The sequence below is a fragment of the Alexandromys fortis genome, unplaced genomic scaffold, assembly GCF_014885135.2.
Source record: "Alexandromys fortis isolate MF-2015 unplaced genomic scaffold, M_Fortis_MF-2015_v1.1 scaffold_14, whole genome shotgun sequence".
Classification (NCBI taxonomy): domain Eukaryota; kingdom Metazoa; phylum Chordata; class Mammalia; order Rodentia; family Cricetidae; genus Alexandromys; species Alexandromys fortis.
The window spans coordinates 7,263,001-7,281,014 of NW_026067910.1; the positions used below are offsets into that span (position 1 = coordinate 7,263,001).

At 41.4% G+C, this 18,014-nt stretch overlaps 1 protein-coding gene across 4 annotated transcripts in view; it reads right to left on the bottom strand.

Annotated features, from left to right (window-relative positions):
* Positions 1–17,554, bottom strand: part of Cep85l (centrosomal protein 85 like) — a 115,007-nt gene extending 97,453 nt beyond the window's left edge. For 2 of the 4 annotated variants that reach the window (XM_050138052.1, XM_050138051.1), the window contains exons 1-2: positions 17,420–17,554; positions 124–282 (exon numbers count right to left, since the gene is read on the bottom strand). In XM_050138052.1, coding sequence (XP_049994009.1) covers positions 124–282; positions 17,420–17,492 — 232 coding nt within the window. In that variant the 5' untranslated portion in view covers positions 17,493–17,554. Of the gene's footprint in view, positions 1–123; positions 283–7,240; positions 7,423–17,419 lie in introns of those variants that run through there. The other 2 variants (XM_050138055.1, XM_050138054.1) reach the window with 2 other exon arrangements.
* Positions 17,555–18,014: the final 460 nt, after the last annotated feature.

Consider the following 18,014-nt stretch of genomic DNA (forward strand, 5'->3'; position numbering starts at 1 on the left):
ACAGAGAATTTAATATTTTATATGTAGCAACACTGAGTACTAACAGCAACACAAACACTCCTTTAAAATCTTTAGAATCATCATCTGAATAATCTCAGTTCATAACATTCTCCATTAGCTTACCTTCCACACTGTCAGAACAGGAAGTGCCAATGCCAGTGTCCCCACTGTCAGAAGTTATACTGTGTCTCCTGATATGGTTATTCCGATGGCTAGATGGAACAGTTGTGGCCTGCCACAATGACTCATTACCAGGTAACCATGCTGATGAATAATCTGAGCCTATAAAGGGAAAAAATACAAAATTAGCACATGTGCAGTATCTGTGAGAAGGCAAAAGTAGGGTTTTTTTAACCTTATAAGAAAATATACATAGTATTTAAGAGGTTATTTTTTACCCAAAATAAAAATATCCAACAAGATCAAAATTCATCAAATAAACTGCATATCACAGGATGACAACTGAATGCTGCTGGTTCTTTACCTTCTGACCACTGAGCTGTTTTCCGCCTCTACTTGCTGAACTTTGAAGATGGATTGCTAACTGATTTAAACCATAATCATGACAGCACATGACTTTAATCCTAGTACTCAAGAGGCAGAGGCAGGTAGATTTTACAGATCTCTTTGAGTTCAAAGCCAGTTTAATCTACATGGGGAGTTCCCAGACAACCAGGAATACTTAGTGAGACCCTATGTCAAATAAGTAAAAAATAAAAAGAAACAAATCCTATCTAGCCCAATGTGCTAGGGCACACCTGTAATCCCAGCTGTCAGGAAGTGCAGGCAGGGAGGGAGACTAAGAGCTCAAGGACAGCTTTAACCACACAATGAGGAGGCCCACCTAGACCACTGAGACAGGTTCCCAAAAACAACCCAGAAAGCTAAATCTACCTTCAAATGTCAATAGCCTGTCCTAGAATATTTCAGTCCAAGACCTCTGATTCCACACACAGGCCTTAGCTGTGCGCTGACTTCAGGGAGGGTCTAGATGAATCCTATGAATGATCAAGAGATATTGAATAGGCTACTCATGGAAGATTATTTTTAAAAAGTTTCTACTGTAACTTATCTCTTAACATAATTTTTGTTTCTTTAATTATCTTTTGCTAAATTGTTTACTAAAACTTCATTTAAAAGTTTCAAATAGAGTCAAGCAGCAGTGGCGCATGCCTTTAATTCCAGCACTTGGGAGGCAGAGACAGGAGGATCTCTGTGAGTTTGAGACCAGCCTGGTCTACAGAGTGAGTTCCAAGTCAGCCAGAGCTGCTATACAGAGAAATCCTGTCTCGAAAAAAACAAAACCAAGAAAAAGTTTCAAATAAAAAACATCACACACCAAAATTAACCCAACCAAAGTCTATCCAATATCTCAATGTAACATCTATACAGTTAGAATAGCTATACTAAAGTGTGGGACTTCACACTGGATTTTACAATCTCATTGCTGAATATATTTTCATGTACTTTCCCCAAACTAAAAACTCATGACAGAATTAGAGCAAGAAAACAATTAGCTTTTGCTAAATTTTTAACAGCACAGTAAAATAGTCTCAAAATTTTAACTGACTCATAATAAATGATTCAGCCAACTCGTTCCTCTATTTGGAAGAAAGGCTTGCCCAACCTAGAGCACATAACAGCAAGCCAAGATGTTTACAATACAGTAATTCCTAAAAGCCTTACTAAGGGGATCTTTTTTTGAGGATAAGAAAGACACAAACGTCTTTCAGATTTCTTTTTCCACAGAAAAACAATCTCAGTTTAACTATATGGCAGATACAACTTGAACGATGTCAAATTTGAGTCATGGTTAATTTTGTATGTGATCTTGAGTGTGCCACTGGGCCATAGGGTGCTTATATATTTGGACAAACACTTCTTAAAAAAGAAATTTTATTCCATTTATTTATTTAGAAAAAGGGAGAAAGATTCATGTGTGTGCACATGAGAAAAAGACTTGTGTGTGTGCACTCCACAGTGTGGAGGACAGAAGACAATTTAGAGACTCATGTGTGCACTTCGCAGTGTGGAGGACAGAAGACAATTTAGAGACTCATGTGTGTGCACTCCGCAGTGTGGAGGACAGAAGACAATTTAGAGACTCATGAGTGCACTCCGCAGTGTGGAGGACAGAAGACAATTTAGAGACTCATGAGTGCACTCCGCAGTGTGGAGGACAGAAGACAATTTAGAGACTCATGTGTGCACTCCGCAGTGTGGAGGACAGAAGACAATTTGCAAGGGTGGCTTTCTCCTACCATATGGGTCCTGGGGAGTCACACTAGTCTCCAGGCTGAGCTGGAGTGCCTCTCCCAGTTGAGCCACCTCACTGGCCCTGGACAGACCTTTCTGTAAGGGTATTTTTGGTCTGAGGTAACATTTACATTGGTAGACTTGGTGAATGACTCTGCTGTCCTCATTGTGGACAGACTTTATCCAATCCACTGAAGGCCTAAATAGATAAAAAGCTTACTAAGAGATTTTTTTAAGCCATGAAGACCTCTGAACTAAAACACAGGCTTTTTCTATGTTTGGACTCGAAATGGATCATAGGTCTCTGATGTAGGAGTGTCTTCTATCTATCTGTTGTTTCATTGGTTAATTAATAAAGAAAACTGCTTGGCCTGATAGGTCAGAACATAAGTAGGCAGGGAAGACTGAACAGAATGCTGGGAGGAAGAAGGTAGTGAAGAAGAGGGCATGAAACTCTGGTCCAAGATGGACATAGGTTGGAATCTTTCCGGTAAGCCACCACCTCATGGTGCTACACAGATTGTTAGAAATGGGTTAATCAAGATGTGAGAGTTAGCCAGTAAGAGGCTAGAGCTAATTGGCCAAGCAGTGTTTAAATAAACATAATTTGTGTGTTGTTATTTCAGGTGCTAAGCTAGCTGTGCAGGAGCTGGGCTGGACGAAAAGCAGGCCTGCCAGCAGCCTCATCACTACAGGTCTCCTGGCGTTGAGCTTGCTGGCCAAGGCTAGAACAATATCCTCAGCAACTTACCAACTCACCAGATCTGGGGTCTATGTCAGTAAGCTTCTAAGATAATTCCTAGAATCATAACCTACTGGATCTACTTCTTTGGTAAACACTAATGCAGTATTGGGAGAACTAGGAAAACTATTAGAATAATGACCAGAACCTACAATTTCCCTCACTGTACTTCAATATAACCTGATCAACAGACTTCCAAAGCAAATGAGTGCAACCTCAATACCTAGAACCTAGCACATACCAAAGGAAATGCATTTAAAATTAGAAAAAAACAAATGGTCTAAAACATTCCACCCTCATTTCTAGAAACTCTAACTTCTGTCTTTCAGTCACAAAAGAATACAGGTGTTCCTTGATTTAAATGGGCTATATCCTGATAAGCCCGTTATAAATTTAAAATGTCACAAGTCATGAATGAATTTCAGTACTCCTGTCAAATAAGCATGCTCAGTGACACCACACACTGCAGAGATCATTATGTGTGCCCGTGAGAAGACAGCTGTCTGAGCTCCAGCCACAAGCAGCCTGCCACCAGAAGAGAGAAAGACCATCCTTGAAGGCCGTCTCTCCTACATGTGCACCATTTCTTGTGCTAGGTCCAGTCATCATGTATTAGGGGCATTCAGTGTAGAAGAACCTCCTGAATTAGTTGTTCAGTGAAACGGCTTCATAATTTCCAACCTTCTAAGCTCTACTTCTGACTTTTATTCAAACACAAAAACATGCCACTATGATGTGGACGAAGTCATCAACTTTTAACTAAATGTCATTATAAAGAGTGTAAATAAACTTCAACATCCCCTCAAAAAATAAAAAATGGATAAAAGAGAAATATAAATCTAAGAAATACACAGATTAAAGAGAAATTATTTTTAAAAAATTCAGGCTCACTGATAAATAATTAATGTGAAATCCAAAAGGCAACTTAGCCAAAATATTGGAACAAAGAACAATATATCCTAAAGACAGTGTTAATGTGTACATTAAAAAAAAAAAAAGAGCCAGGTGGTGGTGACACAAACCTTTAATCCCAGCACTCAGGAGACAGAGGCAGGTGGATCTCTGTGAGTTAGAGGTCAGTCTGATCTACAAGAGCTAGTTCCAGGACAGCCAAAGCTGTTTCTCTGTTACACACAGAGAAAAAAAAACTGTATTAAAAAAAAGAAGAAGAAAAAGAAGAGGAGGAGGAGAAAGAGGAGGAGGATGGCAAGGGCATAGTATGATCCTAGCAGGAGGATCGGAAGACAAGTTAGTAAGTTCCAGGTCAGCCTGGGGTATACAAAGAAACTGTATCAAAAAAACAAACAAAAAGCACTTTAAAAGAGTAAATAGGAATGTGTAAATTCTAAAATCTGGAAAAGTGGACCTCCAGACAAAAAAACAGTTCCTTAAAAACTATTTCCAATTAACGAAAAAACAAAAGGAACAGAACTTTGACTATTAAAATACTTCAGGGGACCAGACAGTTTAGCAAGGAAAGGTGCTTGCCAGGACACCTGACCCCGAGTTTGGTCCCCCAGATCCCAGAACCCACATGGTAGGAGAACCAACTCTCATAAGTCATCCTCTGACTTCCACACTTGCCCTGACAGGGAGTACTCACACACTACAAATGCACGCATAATAAATAGGGAAATAAATGTAAAACAAACAATATGGCACTACGGATCTAAAATGCTTACATCGTCAATTTAAATAGGATGACCTTGACACAAAGGAAATTCACAAGCTCAGGTTTCACCCTGTCTGGGAATTCTCTGAACTCAGATCTCACATCACATCACAGTCACCAATCTCTGTGACTGTTCCCCAAGGCAGGAAAACAGTTTGCACAAAGGCCACTGGTCCCAGTCCTTTCTTCAGTCTGATGGTGGCATCAAATGAAGAAAACACGGAGAACCAGGAAGAAACTCACCCAAACACTACTGGGAATTTTCTCTAGATACCAAGACTGCCGGTAACTGCTCTGACTTCCACACTTTTATTTTATTTTGAATTACTACAGTTTAACTTAATTATTTTTAAAAAGTCTTATTTCTTAAAATGCTCACCACTAATACGACCAATAACTTAGTCATTTAAAGGCTACTTAACTAATGTCTTAGGATATTCTCTCCTAGAAAGGGAATAAATGGATTATATCATAACATAAACTACTGAAATTCAAGTGTTTAGAAATACAGGATTGGTGAAAGGCTGGTTTCCAGCTACAACATCATCACTGCAGTCTCGAGCTCACAGAAGCTAGAGTTACCTGCAGAAGACCAGAACACCAACCAATAATTCTATATATGGGCAATGGGTGGGGGTGGGGAGGATCATGAGACTCCACCCTAGCTGAGAGCTGAGGAGCTATTGGCAGTTGATGGCTACTGAGAAGAGAAGACATTTTTTTGCGATGTGGCCACTGGTCGGCTGTCCATGTGCAGGTTAGTAGCACAAATTGAACTCACTGGGTTATGAAACAAAAAGGAAGATGACATGAAGGGGAGAGAGGCCCATGTTAGGGGAGTACTGGGGACAAATGGAAGAGAGAGCTGAAGGGGGACATGATCAAGATACATTTTATATATATTAAATTGTTAAAAATACAAACTGTACATGAATACACACAAAATAACCTGGAAACAAAAGATGGAAAAAATTAGAGACTGAGGAGACGGTTCAGTCAGTAAAGTACTTGCTCCGTAGCATGTGGGCCTTAATTCAGTTCCCAGCAGCCACACTAAACCCGATATAACCCACACCTGAGGGCGCAGCAGTGGCTAGGCAGAGACTATAGAGGCTCTCTGGGGCATTCTGACTCCTCTCTTACAAACACTGCTCCAAGGATATTAAAACTAATGACCCCACACACTGGGAATAGAAGACTTTATGATTCATTTTCCAATACTAGTTTCACCTCCTGGAAATGCCTGGGGATAAGACAAAACACTAGCATTTCTCCCAAAGAAACACAAGATGCTGGGCAGCAGAAGAGCCTCCTGCTGTATGTGATTTTCTGAGTGTGTCTGAAGCACAGCTGTGTCTGCACCAAGTCTTCCATGAAGTATAAGCACACCTGTAACTGCACTTAGGGTAACAGAGACATGACTCCTCCACTGATGACAACACTAAGCCATAGAAAACAAACGCACCACATGATAAAGCAGGCAGACAAGTTTTCATTAAAAGCTGGATGTGCAGCACAAATCATAAAATAAATTACAGTCTTGGGGGGGGGGGATGGATGCCTCACTAGCCCAGGCTGGCTTGGAACTTTCTATGCACCTGAGAATGGCCTTGAGCTCTTTGAATTCTTAATCCTCCTGCTTCTACCTCCACCACAGTATTTTTTTTCCTTTTTTTTTTTTTTTTTTTTTTTTTTTTTTTTTTTTTTGAGACAGGGTTTCGCTGTAGTTTTAGAGCCTGTTCTGGAACTAGCTCTTGTAGACTAGGCCTCGAACTCACAGGGATCCGCCTGCCTCTGCCTTCCAATGCTGGGATTAAAGGCGTGCGCCACCACCATCCAGCAGTGTTTTTCAAAATATAAGTTGCTAGCCATTAATGGGTCTTAAAATCAATTTAGACAACAATATTTTTTTTAAAATAGAGCAAAACAGAAAATACCAAATTGCACTAATCCTTACACCACAAAAGCATAAATATCTTACATTTTAAAAACTAAATTGTTTTTTAAAAATTAAAAAATAGAAATACTCTGTCCCAAGCTTCAGGCAGCTCCCTTAAATCTCCAACTCCCTTAAATCTTCAGTTGATGTGACAGAAATTCAGGTTGCACAGGTCGAAGAACAAGGCCCGGAATAACCCACAGCACCAACCACCCCCACCCCGAACGCTTCATGGTTTCTGAATGGCACCTCCACTGCTGTCACAGATCCCACTGCGCAGCCTGAAAGCAGTCATCAGTCCCAGGAAGCTCCACTCTACTGGAGTAACTGTCAAAGCAGCCACTCCACATCTATCAAAAAGAGCTTCAGAGCCAGGAGTGTCTGTGTCGTGCTCCTGCTGACACAACCTACGGGTTCCTGATGGCACAGCAAGAAAACTCAAACTCTGACTGGGAATTCTTCACCAGCTGGGCATCTCAGGCTCACATTCTGCAGCTCCAGCCCTCCTCACCATCGAGCTCCCCAACCAAACACAACAGCCAGGCACCTTACCTCTTCCCCACACAGATGGGCCTATTCTCTAATTGCAACTGCTTTTCCCGTCTCTCTTGTAACTTTCTAAAGGACTTACTTGCTCTTTCCTCCTGGTTCTTCCACTAGCGTTGCTACTGCTTTGTTCATCCCAAACTGCACTTAAATTCTCTCACAGCATTAACTGGCGAGTATTAACTCTCACACATGACTTTCTTCTACTTCAAACTGGAAAGTGAAGAACAAACTTTTTATCTAGCCTGGGAGTTGTGCACTCAGGCAGAGTGTCAACAAATGAAGTCATTGTGAGCTGGATATCCAATAAATGTTCACTGAATAAAATTAGAATTTTGGAAGCCTTACAATTAGACCTACAAAAATATCCTTCCCTTTAGAAGGATTAAAACAAGAACTTTGTTAGGAAGTTCTGTTTATTTTAAAATCCAAGATATTTTTGACTATCCCTTGACCTAGTATGCATTTATATATCTATTTAAAAACCAGTAAATATTTGTCAAAGCACTTTTTAAAAAGTACTTTAAAAAAATAACGATTTGATGGTCAAAATTCTTAAGAATTATGAGAAAGCAGTCTCAAATAGGTCAAAAAACATAAAACATCTCTCACACACAAAAAAGCACTAAACGATATAGAAAATATTCTTAATATAGGGAGGGAAAGTAAGTTTTTCTTAGGGTGTGGATACTCACAGGTCAACCCTGTCCCAGAAAAGAGCCCCACACCCAAACAGGCAGCACAAATAGGACTCAGGGAACTGCTTTTAAAAAGAAGAGAAGCCCAGTTGGAAGGAAAGTGTGGGAAGGTGGTAGCGGAGCTAGACACTGGATCTGGGAGGAGTTAAGGAAACGGGAAAATATGATCAAAATATATCACAGCACATATGAAATAGTCAAAGAATTAATGCAAAATATATTTTTAAAATATTTATGAGGGCTTAAGAGTTAAAAGCCCTTGCTGTTCTTGCAAAAGACCCAAGTTCATTTCCCAGCACCTGTCATCAGGCAGCTCAGTCTTCTCTAACTCCAGAGAACCCCATGCCTCTGACCTCCCCAAAAACATGAACTCATATGCATATATCTGCATACATATACATAAAAAACAAGTATCTTTAAAACTGTCCAAAAACAAAAAAAAAAAAAAAAAAAAAAAAAAAAAAAAAAAAAAAAAAAAAANAAAAAAAAAAAAAAAAAAAAAAAAAAAAAAAAAAAAAAAAAAAAAAAACAGGCAAAGAGGGGAGGGTCATTAAGAGGCTGTGTTCCTCCCATCACAAAGAGATCAAAAGATCAGTACAGACAGGAACTGTGACTGGAGGTCAAATTCTAGGCCAAAGGAAAAAGTAAAACAAGATCAGTTTCAAAATGGGAATCACATTAGTCTTTGAAGATGGGTCTTTACTCAGTTAAGATAAAGGAGCAGCATCCAATTAGTAAGTGGTATGTTCATATAAATACATTAGCTAGTCAGATAGTACATTAAAATCTAATTAGCTGGGAGTTAATTGGCTTTCTTGCATGTAAAATTTAGATCAATGTCTAAGTAATCAGTAACTAGTAGATGTGGCTTTCTAAATATGAAGGGGGAAGAGGACAGAGAAAGGTTAATACTGATCAAAGTCACAAAGTTTCATTTAAACTGGAAAAGTTAGCATTGGAGACTTTTTGTTCTTCATAGTGATGAGTTAATAATAATGTATATATCAAAATGTGCTAGTGTTGATTTCTGACAGTATCATTACAAAAAGTTGAGAATGTTAATTAGCACGATTAAATCTTTGTGCAGAATCTATTAGGTCAAAATATGTTGATATATGTGTGCATTTTCCCAATTAAAAAGGAAACTTAAAAGTCAAGAACGGGGTGACACACTCCTGTAATCTTCTACTTAGAAGATGGAGATGGGACGATCAGGACTTTAAGAGCAGCCTCAGCTACATCGTGAGGCTTGAGACAGAGTGAGCTCCATGAAAGCCCTGTCTCATAAAACAAAAAAATAATTTATTGTTTAACTGATTAAAATAAAGTTTCTATGAATGTCTTAGGGTTTTTATTGCCATGGCAACACTTGTAAAGGAAATCACTTAATTGGGACTGGCTTACAGTTTCAGAGGTTTAGTTCATTGTTGTCATGGTAGGAAGTATGGAGATACCAGACAGACATGGTACTGGAGAAGGAGAATCCTGAGTTCTACATCTGCATCCACAGACACAGGAAGAGACACGCTGAGCCTGGCGTGAGCATCCGAAACCTCAAAGCCCACCCTCAGTGACATACTTCCTCCAACAAGGCCACACCTATTCCTCCAATAAAGCCATTCCTTATGAGTCTATGGGAAGGGATTATTGTCATTCAAACCACCACAATTAATAAAATGTAAATATGAAAAGGCTAAAAGTTTATTATAACTAAGTAGTGCAAATAATTTTTAAAACATGACCACAAAAGGTACTACAAAAGCAGATACTTTGAATATGATTATGAATTTCCTTATTTTCAATTCTATTATTAGAGTCTTAAAGTTGTTCTAGGCTGTTAAAATATCTCTATTTAAAAATAATCAGATAACAAGTAAATAGTTTGCCTTTCATAAAAAAATTATGAATTCAAACAAGTCCTCATCAAGTTTTCTTACAAAAAGCAAACAAAAGGTAAGGGTACCAACCAACACAGATATGACTAACTCTTCTATGAAAACACTACCTGCAGTTGATATCAGTGTACAGACAGGAAGGCCACTACTGTCTGGTTATGTGAAAACACATATGTGAAAACAGGTATTTCGGCAGCTATGCAGAATCAGAACCATGTACATTTTCTCATAGCCTCTGCTCTGTCAGGAACTGGAAATCCCTGAGAGGCTGCCAATGAAAACACCCACATGTAAGGGAGCACAGCCGTGGGGCTCCACGGGCTTGCCCTTGTCTTAGACAGCATTTCACAGCAACACCTCATACAGAAAGCACTCTTATGACAGCAAGTTATGTCTGTCTAAAGAAGAACGTAAACACCAAAATCAAAATCAACTTTCCTAAACAACTGCTCAAACAAAAAGTGCTATGAAGGCTACCTTTATTATATGTAGTCTACACTGAAAGTGTAGGCAAACTATTCCTCAATAATTCTTAATTTTCTAATACTTAGTAACATAAGTACTATGGGTAATAAATCTAAATGCAGAAATAAATCAAAACTTAAATTCTGAGAAAACATAAATATCTATAATTTTTCAGTTCTCCAAATTTAAGCATTCACTTTCCAGTGAAGCTATCTTTAATGTTATTCAACTAAGAAATGAGTTTCTGCAGTGACAAGAAAATTTAGAAGGGCATTAGAGCCCGTGCAACACTGCCACAGGTGTGATTCTTCAGAGCCAGCGCAGCGCTGCCACAGGTATGATTCTTAAGGCGGACAAGCAGGCACGTGATCTTTACTTTTACAAAACAATGCATCCAACTGGTAGAAACTTTAACAGGACACATAGTCCACTTGTAAGGATAACTAAAAGCTGCAGTTCAGTTGAGAGCCTACAACAACGAGGAAGTCCCCTCTGTGTGCTGTGATTACCATTAATGAATAAAGAAACTGCTTTGGACCTATAGCAGGGCAGAACTTAACTAGGTGTGCAAACTAAACTGAGGTGGAGTCAGAGAGAAGCCATGGAGCCACCACCAGAGACAGACATGTTGAAACCTTGCCAGTAGGTCACAAGCATCAAAATAAATTATAAAATAATGGAGATGGGTTCATTCTAGATGTAAGAGCTAGCTAGCAATACACTTAAGTGATTGGCCAAGCAGTGATTTGAATGTTGGCACTACCTAGTAAATCTCTACCAAATCATAGGGAAAAATCAAATGAGAGTATCTGTCCAGACAACAGTTAATAAAAGCATGAGATAAAAGTAACATCAAAGCCTGTGTGATGGTGCACACATTTAAACCAAGCACTTGGCAGGCAAGCAGATCACTGAGTTCCAGGCTAGTTCAGTCTATATAGTAAGTTCTATACCAGCAAAAGCTACATAGCAAAACCTTATTCAAATAAAAAAAAAAAAGAAAAAAAGTAAAGGGAGGGAGGGAGGAAGAGAGGGAGGGAGGGAGGGAGGGAGGGAGGGAGGGAAGACTATTCTGATGGAAAAGAACACTGTTAACACCAGGCAGATGATCTGAGAAACATCAGTCAATCAAAGCATCCATCCCAAGAAACTCTTTTGTCCTAGGAAAATCCAGGATACTTCTCTAAAAACTGGAGGTCCCAGGCAAGCCCAAAGAGGCAGTGGCTCTCTACCTTAAGTTAGTCCAACATTATTTGAACACTATGTATCAATTTTATGCAGCGAAATGAACTATCCAATTTCTGCCACTTTAGGTATTTTTTAAATCCCTCACTGTGATTAGTAGCATTCAGCCATTTTCTTCTGACCTGTCAGATATGACCTTTTAGATGTATGAGACTTTAATGATCAAGCACCACATTCTTCTGGTTTTACTCCTATACTTCCCTGGTTGCTCCTGCTTCATCACTTTGGACACTCCTCTTTCCCTACTAGATCAGGAAAACTGGTGTCCGGGAGTCCAGACCTCTGATGTCTCCTCTATATGCACTCATATCTTTCCATGGGACCCATCCAGCTCCCATAACCAATACCATTTACACACACACAGGAAACTCCTATCTCCCCAGATCCAGTCATCTCCACAGTGGCCTATGTTTCCACTCAACATCTCACCCAAACTCTAAAATGGCCCTCAGACTTCACATGTGACATTCCCTATACTCCTCCCACCTCCAACAGTTCCCATGGCAGAAAAGGGGACCACGTGCCATTACCTTTGATTCCTGCCCCACATTTGCCACCTCCAAACTATCTGCAAATCCTGTTAGCTTTATTTAACACAAATAGTCTAAGCATTTCTCTTCTCTCACAACCCTATCTAACTGCCCCATCTAACTCCAAATCATCTCTCACCAGATAACAGCAAGGTATAAAAACTGGCTTTCTACTGCTATTCTTGCCTCTACCTCTTTACAATTTCTTCCCCTACACAATCAACAAGTGATTCATAAACAACAACGTGGATGTTTGCTGTGGGACAAAGATTTGTTTCTCATACTTGTTTAATAAACACTGACCAGTAGCCAGGCAGGAAGTAGAGGTGGGGCAACCAGGCAGGAAGTAGAGGCAGGGCATCGAGAATTTTGGAAAGAGGGAAGTTTCGGTCTGTAGTGGTGACCCAGCCACAGAAGAAGGAAGATGTGACTGACTGCCTTGCCTGAAAAGGTACCAAGCCATGTGGCTATCACAGACAAGACTTTTGGGCTAATATAAGTTATAATAGCTAATAAGAAGCCTGGGCTACTAGGCCAATCAATTTATAATTAATGTAGACCTCTGTATGATTTCTTTGGGACTTAATGACTACGGGAACCGAGTAGGACAGAAACCTCTGTCAACAAACAGAAAACTCAGTCAACAGATGTTTATTATGTGCCCCCAGTACACAAAACAACGTCTGCTTCAAGCGCTAAGTAAAAGCATGAACAGTCCTTCACCCTTACTTCCTTTCACATGAAATCCAGCCCAGAGTGGTGGCCCGTGCCTTTGAATCCTGGGGAAGGAGAGGCAGGCAGATGTCTGAGGTTAGCCTGTTCACATAGCAAGTAAACCAGCCAAGGATACATAATGAGACATTGTCCCAAAAACAAAAAACAACAAAAAAAAAAAAATAAAATAAACCAGACTCCTTAAAAAGTCCTAGACTACTATCAGGCCTTCCCCCATCACACCTCATCTCTGCTCACTAAGCTCAGGACTGCTCGGGTTCTGACAGTCCTGCAACCACCCAAGCCCCATCCTGGAGCCCACACACCTCTCTTCCTGTAAAGCACCTTCAGCTCTCAGCACAGCCTCCAGGGAGAAGCCTTGCCTGACCAGGCTACCCAAAGTCATTCTGCTGGTTTCCTTCCTTGTCAGCAATACCAGCTGAACTAGCTTCTTATGTTTTACTTACTGCCCATCTCCTCCGCAGGAGAATGTAAGCTCCTTTATAGCAAGGACCTTCATGTTCTGCAACAGTATAGCACCATGTCTAGTACAAAGTTTGGCATATGGGTAATGTTTAATAACAAAGACATGTACTTATGTGGAAAGCACCATACTAGATAGTAACAATTCACTACATCAATTAAATAAAAATAGGCAAAACCAGAGTTAAAAAAGCAATTTGGTGTTGTTACTATTATGCTAGTCATTCCTATTCTTCTTGCATGGGGTGGTGGTTAAGCATTGATTTTTTTTTTTGTTTGTTTTGGTTTGGTTTTGGATTTCTTGAGACAGGGTCTCACTATGTAGTCCTGGCCAGTCTGAACTCGCTATATAAATCAGTGTTGAGATTACAGGCAGGCAGCACCATATCTAGTACTTCTAGTCTTAATTAGTGACCTTCCACAGTAAACTGCTCTCCTCTGAATATTTTTAAAGATTAAAGCATAAAATATTAAAATCCCTAAAGCAGTAATAGCAGTTAATATGTTGGGGCTCACATGTTACCTGGGTGATCACATCCTTCTTATTTAATGAACAGTTTGTGGGAACTAATTAAGCTATAATTCAATAAAGCAGTCTCTAAGAGACTGCAAGTCTTCATTATCTTCTCAGACATATTTCTTAGAGACAGAGAAACTGTAACTAATATCTTCCTGTTCATAATATATATGAACTTTACAACAATAAGTGTCATCAGCTCAACTCACCATTTATTTCCTGGCTTCAGATTAATATAGCAGTTCAGTCAAGTCAAGCAGTGATCAAATTCCAATTACTAATCAAGCTCCTTTCATAAAAGCCATCACTCACTGGTGAGTTGTGATTCACCCCTCCCCTCAATGACCACTACTAGGAAAGAGCAGTCCAGTAGAGCTTAGTTGACAGAGCTGTTACCTTTCATTGTTACCAGAGTGCTCTTAGGGCCAGCTAACTCAGAACCATAGCCAAAACACCATTTGTTTACTTACTAGATATGACCACTACATTATGACATCACTAAGAGCTTGTAAGTGACATACCGACTATGAAGACGCAAACTTAAAGCTCAAGGCAATGAGCAAGTGATACCACGCAAGTGTTAACTGTAATGTTTTAAAAGCATAATATTCTACCCCTATTCTACCCCAAAATGCTTTTTTTTTTTTTTTTTTTTTTTTTTTTTGGTTTTTCGAGGGTTTCTCTGTGTAGCTTTGGTGCCTTGGTGCCTGTCCTGGAACTAACTTTTGTAGACCAGGCTGATTTCAAATTCACAAGATCCACCTGTCTCTACCTCCCTAGTGCTGGGATTAAAGGTGTGTGCCACCACCACCCAACCTCTACCCCAAAAGACTTTAAGGATTGGATATATTGAGTTTTAAAATATGACTTATAAAACTAGCAACAGTGACCCATATCTGTAATCTCAGAACATGGAAGCTGAAGTAGGAGGATTTCTGTAAATTTGACACCAACCTAGGTTACATATTTAGACCCTGTCTCAAACAAAATAAAACTGTGTGTTTATGTGTGTGACCTATTTCAAAGAACATAGCCACTGTAACTAGGAGTACTCCAAATATCACTGCATGATTCTAGATTTCAAAAGCCTAAGGAAAATATATCATCTTTCAACCAACTCTGATAGTATACATCCTGAAAAAGAGGGATTTCGAACACATTCAAGTGCGAAAAGACACACAACTTATCCTATTTTAAAGTAGCCTTCTAGCTGTATTGATGTGTATGTAAACGCATGGAAATGTAAGAAAATTTTCATTTTAGCTTTTTTAGAACATGGTTAGCCATAAGCCTGGGAAACTGACTAAGGAAAGGACACAATGAAATCCAGAAGGAAAAACAAACGCACGTGTTTTCTAAAGTGTGCCTACTGCTCCCATGTGTTACTCCATCTCAGGCAGCAGCAGCAGTGTCCTCTCCACTGCGGAAAGCTGACGTTTCATTACCTTTGCTTTCCCTTCATCAGTTACCTAGTTGCTCAGAACACCCAGAAATCACTTCTTCCACGCAAACAGTCTTTTTAATATCAAAAACTATTTACTGTCTCAGAACCCATCAGATTGCCAATAAACTCCATCAGAAGATTGGGTTGGCAGATGTCACAAGCCTGTGATCCCCAGCAGTTGTTGGCAGGATCAGCAGCTCAAAGCCAGTCTTGGCTTCACTGCAATTTCATGTCAAAGGCCAGCCTGGGCTACATGAGAGCCTCTCCCAGAAGAAGAAGAAGTAGGAGAAGGAGGAGGAGGAGGAAGAGGAGGAGGAGGAGGAGGAGGAGGAGGACGAGGACGAGGAGGACGAGGACGAGGAGGAGGAGGAGGACGAGGAGGAGGAGGAGGAAGAGAGAGAGACACTTTCTTCATATTCTTAGGGAAAAAGCTTTACATGACACCTGAACCAGCCCATAAGTTATCTTGACTTTCACTTGGATCATCTGCTAGAGAGACCACACTTCAGAATAACATAAAAAAATAATTTTAAATAATTAACTATATATATTGGCTCCAGGAGAATATAATTACATCACCACTACTATAAAAGTAATCCACTGTCAGTATATAATCTGAAAATTGTCATTATCTCACTGAAAAGAAACGTCACGATTTATGGCTTATTGCTGTCAACACAAGAAAGAACTCTGTTTACAAGGATACACACTGTCCAAATCCTTTAAATCTGAGGAAAATTTTAAAGTACTTTCTTCCTCTGTATACTACAAATCATAAAAGTCTAAATCCTGCACTGTACCATCAAAGTCTTCCAGTTACTTAACTTCTAATTCTAAGATGCTTTCTCAGAAGAAAACAATGGATATGGACCCGATGCATATGTACTGTGGTACACTTCCAACACTGGCCATTACCATCAGGAAGGTTTTAGAGGTTAGGTTACAAAGGCACCACAGATGGCTTCTGACACGTATGAATAAATGGAAACCACTCTTGCTGGCCCCCAGGGAAAATGACTATCTTCTCCATCACTAAAGCCACTTAGATGCCAGAACCTGCGACAACTGGGTAAGCATCAGAAACCTCTGAACTGCTCTCTCCATGACAAACAGCAAATATTTTAGAAAGTAATTCCCTGCATATATATTTTTTTTTTTACCAATTTCACAACTAGCCCAATCTCCATTACTTCTAAAACTAGTATGGGTCTAAAATGTAAAAGAATAAATTCAAACCTGGTATGTATGTATGTCACATGTGTCTAAGCCAGTGGTTCTCAACCTGGGGGCCAACCCCTTCAGGACCTCATGTATCAGATAGTCTCCATATCAAATATTTACATTACGATTCATGATAGTAGCAAAATTATAGTTATGAAGTAGCAACAAAAATAATTTTGCGGGAATGACCACAACAGATCGTTTTGAATCTCAACTACCACAGAATCCCATTGTTTGAAACTTCAGTAGCAATGTGCCTGCCTGGTATCTCCTAAAAAGCAGAGACCATCACAAAAGGACCCCTACCAAACGTGTCTACAGAGCTTGGAAAAGGGTAAACTGTCTCTAAGTTACACAAGTCAAGTTCAAACACTTCTAGACCAGAGTTACTAAAGACAGGTACCCAAAAATATCTAAATTTCTAAGAGAAATTCTGCATACAGGTATGCCCTTTCTCTTGAGTGTTTGGAGGTGGGGGATTGTCTCTTTTCAGCTTTTCAAAGAGATCCAAACTCAGTTAAGATTAAAGTGCCCTTAAGGACTGTCACGGTTAGATAACTTGTCATGGTCAAGCTAAGCCTTCTTTTCCTATTCCAGGTTAGAAGATTTAGTCTCATCTGATGACTCCTACACAACTTCTGGGTGATGCAGGCATGAAATGCTTGTCCGATTCTAACAGTCCCCTCCACCCACGCAAAGCGCCTCAAACCCCAGTTTCCCTGACCCCGCAGCTCAAAGGTGGTTGGGTTCTGATGAGACCCAGGAGGCGACTGGCAGCCGCGCGACCCGCTTTCTAAGAGCTGCGGAACCCCCGGGGTTGCTGCGACCACGTCCCCAGCAGCGTCCCTGGACCAGCGGCTGCGGGCGACACCGCAGCGACCTTCCCGCCCGCGTCCCGCGTGGGGCAGCCACGCACCACACGAGAGACAACAAAGCCCGGCCGAGCGGCCCAGAAGGGTCGAGTTGTCACCCTGCGGGGGTCGCAGGCCCAAGGGCGAGGGCTCCCGACGCACCCCGGCGGCCGCCACCCTACCCGCCGCCGTCCCCCTTACCAGCAGGGAAACTGCGGGACCCGCCGGGGCTGTCCCGGCCGCCAGCCTCCGGGGCCAGGAAACGGCCCCACATAGCGGGCGAGCGGGCGAGCCGGGAGCTCGCGGCCCGCGGTCGCCTCGGCTTCTGGGCGGAAACTTGAGCGGAGCCTGGGCCGCGGCGGCGCGGGCCGGACCCGGGCGGGCGGCTTAACGGCTGCTCAGCGACAGCCCGGGAGCGCGGCGGCTGCCATGGCCCAGCCGACTTGCGCTGAGGCCCGGGCCAGGGAAGCGAGCGGCTCCCCGGTGACGGCGGCGCGATCCCCGGCTGCGCCCAGGCTCCGACGCTCCGAGCGGATCTGCGGCTCCTCTCAGCACTCTCCGCCCCACAAGAAGCCTAGCCAGCCGGGCCGGGAGGGGCGGGGCCTGGAGAGCCTCGGGGCGGGGCTAGAGGGCCCGGGGGCGGAGCCCGAAGGCGGGACCTGGGGCGGGCTTGGTGAGCCAGAGACCTTTCGCCCACAGCACGCGGGTGGTCACCTCTGAGGCCGCTCTGGTACCTCCCGAGTTCTGCATCCTGTTTCCTACAAGCAGAGAAAGGGGCCATAAATTGACCCCAAGC